The following is a 12,179-nucleotide window of genomic DNA, read 5'->3' on the forward strand; positions in this document are numbered from 1 at the left end:
TCCTTCTCTCTAAACCTTTCTCTATTACTTGTCTCTGAGACCTTACTTCTCTCACTCTTGGCTTCTCCATCTCTATCTCCATATATTTCTCTCCCCCTCATTATCAATCTCTCTCTCTCTCTCTCTCACACACACACACACACACACACACACACATTCACTCCATCTCCCTTGCATGATATCTCTATCTCTCTATTTTTCTCTATCTCCCGCTTGCTCCTCTCTCTTTCTCTTTCTATACATATCTTTCTCTATCTATCTCCCTGTTCCTCTTTTTCTATCTATAATTTCCTTTATCTTTATCACTCCCTCTTCCTCTATCTAATTGATCTCTCTCTCCTCTCTCTGTCTCTTACTATCCATATCTTTCTCTACCTCTATCCACTTATCTCTCTATCTCTCTCCCTATCCCTCTCAATCTCTCTATATTTCCCTCTATCTATACCTCTCCCTCCGTCTCTTTGTCTCTCTCTTTATTTCTCCATATCTCTCTCTCATTCCCTCTCTATTCCCCCATCTATCTCTTTATCGCTGCCTCTCTCTCCCTTTCTCTTGTATATATATCTCTCTCTCTTTCTCTCTCTCGTCTTCAAATATATGTCTATCTCTTCTTCTATCTCCCCATATTTCTCTCAGTTTCTCTCCTTTTCTATTTGTCTATCTCTAGTTTTCTCTATTTGTCTATCTATTTATCTCTCCCTACCCCCCTCTCTCTATATCTCCTTGTATCTCTATCTCTCTATCACTCTATCTCACCATCTATATCTCTCTCCATCTCTCCCTCTTCCTCTATAAAGGTCTCTCTGTATCTTCCTCTCTATCTCTCCCTTTCTATCCCCCTATCTTTATATCTTTATCTCTCCCTCTACATCTCTCTATCTTTTTTCCCTCTCTCACTCTATCTTCCTCTCTCACTCTATCTTCCTCTCTACCTCTATCTTCCTCTCTCCCCCTCTATTTCTAGACATGTTTCCCTCTATATATCCATCTCTCTCCCCATTTCTCCCTCTCCCTCCTTTGAGACCTCTATATTCATATTACTTTTTCTCTGTATATCTATCTCTCCATATCTCTTCTTTCACCTATCCATCTATCTCTATTTCTTTATCTCTATCTCTCTCTCTAACACTTTATCTCTCCGTCCCTCTATATATCACTTAATATCTCTATCTTTATCTTGATATCTCTCCCCCCCCCTCTCTCTCTCTTTCTATTTATTTTTCGAGCTTCCACATCTATCTAATTTTGTCTCCTCTCTCTCTTTATCTCTCTCCTTTTCTCCATCTTCCTCTCCTCTTTCTCCATCTTCTTCTCCATCTCATCTCCGTCTTCATCTCTATCTATATCTCTGTCTTTTTCTCTATCTTTATCTCTTTACCCATCTCTCTCCCTCTCTTTCTCTTTCACTCTCTATCTCTCCCTCATTTTGTCCCTATCTCTACCTCTCTCTCCCTCTCACCCAATTGCAAACATAGCATGATTTTGTTGGTAATGGAACTTGATTACCTTCCTAATTCAAAGGTTTTGTTTCAGTTGTAATTAGATGCTTGTAAGTGGATGCAAGGTGGATTTGAAGCTAGCATCACTTCTCCATTGAGACCTTTGTTGCACAAACAAAATCATTTTCTAAATGGCCTACCAATTGATCTCATGTACCACAAAAATTTATGCAAAAAATTGATCAAATTTTCCCCTAATTGACCTTTCACACCTCTTCGGCATACCCATTGCATACCGAGATGCAATTGCTAGTTATGTTTATATGAGAACTTGTATTATGATTGATCGATTGAATATGTAATAAGAAGGTGCATACCTATTTTTAACAAATGGAATTACTTCTAAGACAAGTTACTATATAACCAGAATCCACAGATGCAATGAATCTACTAATAACATTTAATATAAGCCACATAACTTTATTAATGATCTACCTAACAACACTGCTCACCACCACTTACATAACATAATGTGAGAAAATATGACTTTCATGACAAAATTTAAATAACTCATTTACATGACATAATAAAAAAAAAATAAAAAAATCTGTTGTGTATAGGGACAAAACATTTCAATCCTTTTTTTTTTTGATAAAAAGGAAGTAAATCCTGCCTCTATATAAATGGCAACTTTCCTTTACTAACTGTAATCTAGTATAATTATTAACAATATTAACAAGTCTACTGTCTTTAAGATTTTACTTCCTGATTTTAAGCAACATCAAAAATTATCTACACTACTTCCACTCTTCTTGTCAGGAATTGTGGTAATAAAGATGCCCACAGTACATATTTTTATTCTCTAAGCTTTATGAGCATTTATTAAGATTTTCAATTCTCTTCTCTAGCAGCTCGTCCTGATGATCGATATAACAAAAAAGTATGTTTACATTGTCTAATCCAGAAATAACAAGATAGCTATTTTATCATGAATTGTGGAAATTTCATATCTTTAATTTTCCATTATGCTTTCTTAAAACATTTGAACATGACAAAGGAACATATTGACTGTGTTTTAAGGTTGTCTGTGTTCTCTTAAAAAGGTCCAAGGAAAGTGTATATGTTATCTAAGCTTCACATTTACACACAGCCTGTAAACAAGTGATTATTTCTTTTCAGGGTCTCTTTCTCGGTTCTATTGGAGCAGCTCAAAATAAATCAGTGTTAAAGAGCTTGAATGTTACTCACGTCCTATTAGTGGCAAATGCTTTGGAACCTGCATATCCAAATGATTTCAAATACAAGAAAGTTGAAGGCCAGTAATTCTACTCTTTTGTTGGTTTCCTATTGGTTTATTACATCCACATGTGTGCATTTGTATGCTCTGGGAGAATCTTCAGATTTGCTTGCCATATGTTTTAGGCATTTGCTCTGAAATTTATCACAACACGTTGAAATATCTCTCCTGTACTCCTAAATTCCTAATGTTTGTTAAATATGCATATTTGTTTATACTGAATGTATTTATCTCTCTTCAGCAATGCATCATAGACCATTCTAGGATGAAGATTGATTCAATATTAATGCAGTTGATTCCTAGAAAATGATATTACATAATGATGCATTGCAGAAACAACAAATGCGTAGAAATCAATATATTACTCCCAACTATAAATATTAAAAGTCTTCGAAGCTACCTTGCTTTGGAAGCTTGTAAAATAAGCTTAACTGCAAAGCATAGTTACCTGGAGATGTGGGGGTATAGGGATGGGGAAGGGGATGCCATTAAAATTAGGATATTTAGTAAGTTAATAAGGTTATGGCCATATCATATATAAACTTAGACACCGCAAATTGTGGGTATGGAGATGGAGATGTGGTTCTAGTTCATATATTGGATTCTCGTGGCAATGATGCTTGAACGCATAGTTTGTAATGTCTATTTTCTGTGCTTACAGTCCATTTGTTAATATTTGCATAATCCCACAAACTAACATTATGGTGATTTTCTTCCTGTTTATGTCATTTTCACCCATGATTAGAACTGTAGTTTACTGAAGATAAATATGATCTTGTTAGAAACTTAAGTTATTTTTTGTGTCTGTTTTACTTTTGGTCTATTGCATTTCATATATACGGTGCACACTGTTGTGAAAATTGGGGATGTTAGATTCTTTCACCTTACTTTTGTAAAAAATTAGAAGGTTCTGATGATTTCTACACTTAAGACTGTAGAAACCCATCTTGTTTCAAAATTGCCTGTATTCACTAAAATCTAACAGCAAAAGGCTTCATTCTCTTCAGTGCTTGACAGCGTGGATACAGATCTAGAGCAACATTTCGAGGAGTGTTTCACTTTCATTGATGAAGCTAAGCAGGAGGAAGGTGGTGTTTTGGTGCATTGCTTTGCGGGAAGATCGAGAAGGTATCCTTTTGCTTCTGAGTTCTTTGTAGTCAAAAATCTCATGGAACCAGTTTGGTCTTTGTGCACATTAGTATATTTTCTTCCTTCCATATTAGTGAGGAAACTCATTGGCAATGCAAAAAATGTTCATATCTAGTTTTGAAAGGATTGCAATGGTATATGATTTACCATTTGATAAATGATATTTCATTTTCAAAATTTTCATATTTATTGAGAATTTAGAGAGTCTTGCTTGGTTATTTAATGGAACTTTTTACATTCTGCCAAATATCCAAGTTGACCTGTAATAATTGTATGTATAGTTGATTCTTCCTTCTTAGATGAACTTATCATTAATTTGTGTCATACTCATTAGTATTTCTCTTTTTCAATGGAGAAGTGAATCTAATCGCTGAAGTAGGGCCACTAAATATCAATGCAAGTAAAGAGGATTAGTTGTATTCAATATGTTCTATACTTGATAAAGATATTATGCAAAAACCCTAATTAAACCTTTTATAATGAATCTCAAAACCCAACAAATTCCACAATGATTCTTTGTTGAGTTATATTACAATAGATTTTTCTTGTAATTGGCAGATTATGCCAAGTTGTTATAAGTAAATGTTGGTTAGCCAAAGGTAGTATGTAGTAGTTAGTTGTCTATATTATGTAACCGTGGTTGTTGTCTCTGATGAGTAGTTGTTACTTGGCAATTCTTGACGGTTGGTAATCTTAAGTTTTAACCAACCGCGGACTATTAATGTATTGAGACATTTTGGATGTCTCAGGGATCTGTTACTAATACTATTGTCATGTACACATTGCATATTGGAATAAATTATCTATCTTAATGAAACTATTTTGTACTTGGTATTCTATTCTCTGATGCTCTATGTTCTTTAGTTACATATTTCGTTTACTCTATATGTTAAGTAACATTACCCTACTTCAGCAAACATTTGCTGCCATTGCTGATACGAATCTGGGAAATATAATTCACAAATAGGTAGTATGTCGATGTAATGGGCCAACTGATCGAAGAACTTTAAGTAACTGAAGTTGAAGAGGAAGAGGAAGAGTACATGACAGTACATGACAGAAGAAAAATTGATGCAAGACTTGGTATACTTGTTGGAAGTATCCGTCAACTCATACATTCGAAGGGAGGCTCTCCAGTGAGAGGTCCTTGAGAGCACCATTCGAGATAACCTGATAGTGAATGATGAGGTTTATCATCTCCTTCGAAGGCTACCAAGGTTGTTGGCACGTAACTTTATTGCCCTTCGAGATCTTCACGAAGAAAGGGATTGAGAGCAATTTTGGCAGTAGATACTACAATGGTATGAGGAAAGGAACTGGATGGAGGAAGAAGAATGTGATACAGGCAAGCGTACTACCTTTGACAATTAGTTCCCCTATGGCCAAAGAAAGACTGAATACATATTGTAAGTGGTCTAAGGAGGGAGAGGGATCGGTGAGAAGATCTCGCAAACATAGAGAGCAAAGTGAACATTGACGATGGTTTCGAAGAATCGAGGAATTGCAGTCTTGCAAGAAGTAAAATTAGAAGTGTCAGCAGAAGATGTTGTCGTGAGAGACAAACACCATCTATGAAGAAGGCACAACACGTACGTGGAGTGAGTGGTGTTGATGTGTTTTTTACGACACTTCGAACACAAAATAATATACCAACTATTCTATCCTCTCTTGAACAAAGAAACCTAATATGCTAAAGAATATAATCAAATAAGGCAACTTCAAGGTTTACAATGCAAACAATCGACTTTATATTCTAGATAGATTTAGTGTATTGATGTGATAATGGCAATGTTGGTAATCACAAAGGGAGTTATGCTTTGCAAAACAGCTGGAATGTGGAATACTAAACGGACTTGGAAAATAAAGGACAAAAGGACAAACGGTTAAGAAATCTGATCTAATCCTAAGGACAATGATGATAGAGGATGATGCTTCGATAGATGGATTCCATTATCAAGCCTTGCTTCGCCATGAGGAAACAACTACACAAAACTGATGCAATCTCCAAAGGATAATGAAGTATTTTCATATTTTAAACATTCATCAATTACCCAAGACTGGTGCGATTCAAATGAACATCCACAATTGAACTTGTGCTAAATTAGGTTCAAACTGACCATACGCTACAACTTGCAATCAACAAATTCCAAATGGTATGAATTGGAATTCCATCAAAATATCATCACATTTCTCCATTATAATCAATGAACTTCAACTATATTTGAGAAGTAACAAGAAACCACACAAAATGTTTAAACAACACATAAAGATCTACCATACTTCAATGGAAATCATGTATTAATTTCAACAAGTCTTGGCAACAAGTTCGAGCTTTCTCCTCCTACTCTACTGCTAACTGCTAACTGCTAACTGCTAACTATGAATTATTACTAAACAATTAACTATTAATTTTTACAAATGAGATGGTAATGCCTTATATAGACATCCCAATTACAATTCAATGGCCCAGATTGATTCAAGATCAATGGCCAAGATTACATTATGGCATTGGGGAAAGGAGTTTTTTTGTATACTGTCACAAGTTTCTTGTAATTTGGGCACTAGGGAAAGGAGTTTTTTTGTATACAGTCATAAGTTTCTTGTAATTTGGGCACTGGGGAAGGGAATTTTTTTTCCAATTTCGGCCTTCCATCCAATTATCCTTAACCAACACACCCACAAGGTTGTATAGATGAATATCCTTTAAGGTTGTATCCTTCATCCATCTATCCTACCAAAATTGGTCTTCCCTTCCTACCTTCCAAATAATATTCTATGAGATTACTTTGCAACAACTCCTTATAAAATTGTTTATTAAGTTGGATAGTTTAATTAAAAAGTTACTTTTGTGGGGCCCAAAATATAAAAACTATAAATTCATTTTTGGAGGAAAAATAAAAAATTATTGAAAATGATATTTTATTATTTCCAAAAAGTGTATAAAAGGGGGAAAGGAGGTGAAAGTGCATTCGTGGCATCTTTCATTTGTAAAACCCCAGCTTTGAAAAGTAAGCAACTGGTTCATCTTTTGCCTAGGACAAAAACCTTTGGCAAGATTGGTTTTGAGGACATAAACCCTCCTAGCCAATTTACGGGTGGATTTATATAGGATTCACAAATGGTCTGAATGTTTGGATTTTGTGAACAAACCTTCATTTCGAGATTGTGTTGAAGTGGAGAGATTTATTGATTACAATTGCAAAGCATGTACTCATTTCTCTAATTCAAGAGCAGAGAGAAGTATTGGAGTACATTTAAACATCCTATTTTTAATTGAATATGGTAGCCACTCATTCTAAAGGAGAGTATATGTTGTACCAATGGAGTTTGCAGACTGCACTAGTGATGGGGCTGCACTTGTGAGATTGGTGTTGGGTGGTATGACAGGTTGGATTCATTTGTAGCCACTCTATCTTGAAATGTTTCCCTTGTAAGTCGTGACAATTTAGAGGAGTAGGAGACATGAGGAAATAATAGGGGCGATTCATATGTTGAGACAAAACAACCAGCTGCTCAGTGTAGAGTGGCTAAAGTCGGATTATCAACTCTCTCCGATCAACACATAATAGAATGCTGAGTATCCTATTCTCTCTTGAATAAGGAAATCCCTAATGCTGTTATGAATGATAAAAGGAGACAACCTCAAGGTTCCAAATGTTAGGTCTTGACTACAGTATAGCTTAGCGATGATGTGTTTTGTTGGTAACACAAGGGGGCTTATGTTTACAACAAGTTGGCCTGCATTTGACAATGTTGCGATTCTCAGACTGCGGAAAATAAAAGCAAGTGAGATAAGGTTTAGGAACTCTTAAGAACAATGACATTAACAATTAATGCTGCGGGTAGACAGATTTCCATAAACTAACTCCTGCTTCGCAAGAGATATACTCACAGCTTAACAGGGATAGTGCAAGCTCCAAGGGAATGAAGGATTTTCAGACTGGAGGTACTCATTTAGGCACCCAATTCTGGTGCAGCCTAAGACGAATACCTATAGTTGAACTAAGCACACTAGTAAGGTTCAGACTAACCATACACGATGACCTACAATTACCAGACCCCCAATGGTATGAACCTGAAATCAAATCAAATACCTTTGCATTTCACCATTGAAACCACTAAACTCTACTTAACCGGTTGAGGGGAAATCATGCAAACAGGAGAAAACAAAAGTAACAAACACCATATTTAAATGTTCATATATTGATTTCAACTGCCATTACGACTTCTTCCTGTTAATTTTGTGGATCAGAATTAAAATTTATCTTGTTCTATGTATTATCTATCACTGAATTGTTCTATAAATCTGATTGTCTTCTTTTATGTTGCAGGAGAGGAGGAGAATTTTTATTTCAATGTCCATTCTCACACATTTCATTTGGTATATGTAGTGGGCTGGGTACGGTCAAGCGATGCCTTGACTGGCCATGTCTTTTGGACATGACTGATCAAGACATCACTTGATCGTGCCCCCTCACGATAATAAATGTTTGAATGAGAGACTTCATTTATCTCTCATTCAATCATTTATCTTACCGAGGCTATCATGCATTAACACTCCCTCTTAGCTAGGTAAGATAAATGTAAAAGGTATTGGGAGCAATATTCATAAATCATATGATGCTTATCTTGGGACCATAGTTTCAAGATGTGAATTGCCTCTGTCGGTGATTCTATTCACAAACTCTTGAGTGGATTGCCTCTGTTGGCGATTCTATCCATAAGCTCTTGTGTGGATTGCCTCAGTCGGCAATTCTATCCACAAGCTCTTGTGTGGATTGCCTCAGTCGGCGATTCTATCCACAAGGTCTCACGTGGATTGCCTCAGTCGGTGATTCTATCCATGAGCTCTCACGTGGATTGCCTCAGTCGGTGATTCTATCCATGAGCTCTTGTGTGGATTGCCTCAGTCGGTGATTCTATCCACAAGCTCTTACGTGGATTGCCTCAGTCGGCGATTCTATCCACAAGCTCTTACGTGGATTGCCTTAGTCGGCGATTCTATCCATGAGCTCTTGTGTGGATTGCCTCTGTCGGCGGTTCTATCCACAAGCTTTTACGCGGATTGCCTCAGTCGGCGATTCTATCCACAATCTTGAGTTATTGTAAGATCGTCACCTTCCAATAACCTCAAAAATACAAGTGGAAATCATTTGGAAGTCATCACTTCCTTATGATTTACATAGGGCCCATAAAATAATTATCAGTATTAATAATAATAATCAATATTTACAATTTTTACCTCAGAAGTGCTCAATCTTGATTAGTAAGCTCCCTCTCAATCACAAGGTATCTTGAGTTTCTTCTAGAGAACATATTTTTCTGAACATACATCTGAATTTCTGACTTCAGCAAGGGACGCTTGTAGTTTAAGTTTGAGAGGACAAGTTCTTGCAATGTGGCCATATTTGAGACTTTCAAGGAGATATCAATCTGATCTTAATCGGATCTTCCTTCAGGCGGTTAGGCTTTATAGAAGGAAACCTGGCTCTGATACCATGTTAATTTGTGGATCAAAATTAAAATTTATCTTGTTCTATGTATTATCTATTACTAAATTGTTGTATAAATCTGATTGTCTTCTTTTATGTTGTAGGAGAGGAGGAGCATTTTTATTTCAATGTCCATTCTCACACATTTCATTTGGTATATGTAGTGGGCTGGGTACGTGTTGATGTGTTTTTTCTGCACATGCGAGCACAGAATAAAATACCTAAAGGTACCTTATCCTCTCTTGAGCAAAGTTTCCCGACTACTGAAGATCTCGCCAAAGGATCAGTCGAGGCAACTCCAAGGTTCTTGTATGTAGGTTCTCTACTCGTGGATAAGCTCTCTGTGTTACGATGTGATTTTGCTGGAATCACAAGGGGACTTACACTTGATGATTGAATGTCTAATTTGCTTTGAATATTGTTGGAACTCAGGATTTCACTAGTCTAGATTTTGAAAAAAAAGGAAAAGGATGAGGGTGAGGAAAGGATTTAATTCGGACACTAAGAATTAGGAGCAATGAATAATCTTTGATGAAATTCTAACGAAGTCTTGTTTTGACATCCCAGGATCATCTTCACAAGGTTAGTGCGATCTTCGGAGGAAAACTTTATGATGTTCAGATCATCGCTACGTGCATAGACACCATCAGGTTGATGCATATCAGTGAAGAAGCGACAATTGAAGTTAAGCTTAAACTGAATGATTCCAGTTGACTACACAAGGCAAGTCTGCAATCAACAAACTGCTAGTAGTATGGATATACGAATTTCACCATCAATCAAACACATTTCTTCCACTCATCTAATAACATGAAATCAAATCTGAGAAGTATAAAGACCATGCAAATTGTTGAATCGACCCATAGATTTCACCATTTCTTTAATGAAGTTTACAAGTCTTTTACAACAACATCTTGGCAACAATCTTTGCCTTCTCTTTCTATTCTACTCTAATTGCTATTCTATCAACTGACTATTCACTATTAGCTAACTATTCACCTTCTAACTACTGACTAACTATTATCTATTAGCTAACCATTGACTAACTATTAGCCTTTACAAATGAGGAGCCAGGGCTTATATAGCGCCCTCAATACAATTCGATGGCTCAGATCAACTTGAGATCAATGGCCGAGATTTTACAATGGAAACCCTAATTAGGGTTTGTTACAACAAACTTAATTCTGACCAATGAAATAATTGCATTATTTGGACACGTCTTCTCTGGAATATTCGACCAATGGATAGCCAGGGTAGGTACATCGAAGTTAGTGCCATCTTTGATGAGTCAGGTACATTGAATCTGGACAGGCTGAAGTGGACCAACCCGACTGGAGGAGTGATGACTGGGATGCCACCTTGTCTGACACTTGTAACTTGGTAGATATTCAATTTGATGTTGCCGAGAAGCTAGCTTTAATTAACTCTTCTGAAACTGTCTGCTTCTTCAATGAACCCTTGCTTTAACTTCCTTTGTCTTCGATGTGCAGGATGGATGGTGTACCTTTCCTTCGAATGCTGGACTGGAAGAGGTCGTCCCTGATGATGCTGGACCGGAGAAGGCTGTCCTTGATGATGCTGGGTTGGAGAAGGCCGTCCTTGATGATGCCGGACTGGAGAAGGCCGTCCCTGATGATGCCGGATTGGAGAAGGTCATCCTTGTCTTGGTCTGGTCCTGTGGAGGTTGTCATTTGATACCTACACAAAAGCTTAAAGTTAGGGTTTGAGCATAATATCTTAAGGTATAGGATTCAAGACCTTTCAAGGAAATAACTAAATATTAATTTGAAAATGATGATAAATCTAAGAATTATGAATTTTCAAATTAAATTAAAATCAGATTGTACAAGACTTACATTTTCCAAAGGATTACTATGGAAAATCCAACTAAATTTTGAATAAAAATTTCAAGAATCTGATTCTTCATACCTCTTCCTTGAATTTTTAGCTATCAACCTTGAAAAATGAATGAAGGGAGATGAGAATTTGCTGGACAAGGACGTTTGATCTGAATTTCAGGTCCTCCTTTGGATGAATTAAGCTTCAATCAGCCTTCAAAAAGAATTTCGCCTTCAACTAGCTTCTGAAAATCTGGAAATTCGCCTTCAAACACCTTCCAAAATCTGGAAATTATCCTCCAACTTGCTCAATTTTGCACCTCCAAATCTGCTCTTCAAGTTCGCATGAGAGATAATGAAAGAATGATTTGAATTTGTTAAAATACACCTCCCTTATATAGGGTGCTCACCTTGATTTCCCTCAAGGCCGACTTGGCAAATAGGGAATAAAATAAAATAAAACTCCACTCAAAGGATGGCCGACTTGCACAATAATGATTTTTGAGCACTCAAGCATAATTTTTAATTTTTAAAATTAATTCCAAAGCTCGAAGGTGGATTTTTTCATTTATTTCAAGGCCTAGAAATTAATTAATCAAATTATGAATGCCTTAATTTATGCGAACTTGTTTTAGTCTTCCAAATGTCTTGTAATAGGCAAATTTAGTGAAAGACTATAGGCTAGTTTAGGGAATCTTAAAGCTTGATTAAGGCTTGATGAATCTTCATTTTCCTTGGGCATTAAAATATTCAAAGTGATGGAGGCTTAAATTATTTCAAGGCTTATTTGAACCTCTCATCTAGGCTTGTTTGCTTCACGAATCAAAATCTTCACAACCTAGGTTTGCCATCACAATTTTGCAATTTGCCTTCAACTTAGCCTAAACAAGGTGAATAATAGGTGTTTTCAAGGATTTCGCCCTGGACCCTCTGGAAGGGTCAGGAGCGAAATTCCTTCTTTAGG

At 36.5% G+C, this 12,179-nt stretch overlaps 1 protein-coding gene across 7 annotated transcripts in view; it reads left to right on the forward strand.

The window, feature by feature from the left end:
* The window catches only part of LOC131078860 (dual specificity protein phosphatase 1), a 109,815-nt gene that overhangs the window by 30,916 nt on the left and 66,720 nt on the right, over nt 1-12,179 (forward strand). For all 7 annotated transcript variants that reach the window (XM_058016682.2, XM_058016681.2, XM_058016676.2 and 4 more), the window contains 2 exons: nt 2,619-2,754; nt 3,744-3,864. In XM_058016682.2, the coding sequence (XP_057872665.1) occupies nt 2,619-2,754; nt 3,744-3,864 (257 nt within the window). The remainder of the gene's footprint in view (nt 1-2,618; nt 2,755-3,743; nt 3,865-12,179) is intronic.

This window comes from Cryptomeria japonica, chromosome 2 (assembly GCF_030272615.1).
Source record: "Cryptomeria japonica chromosome 2, Sugi_1.0, whole genome shotgun sequence".
NCBI classification, from domain to species: Eukaryota; Viridiplantae; Streptophyta; class Pinopsida; order Cupressales; family Cupressaceae; genus Cryptomeria; species Cryptomeria japonica.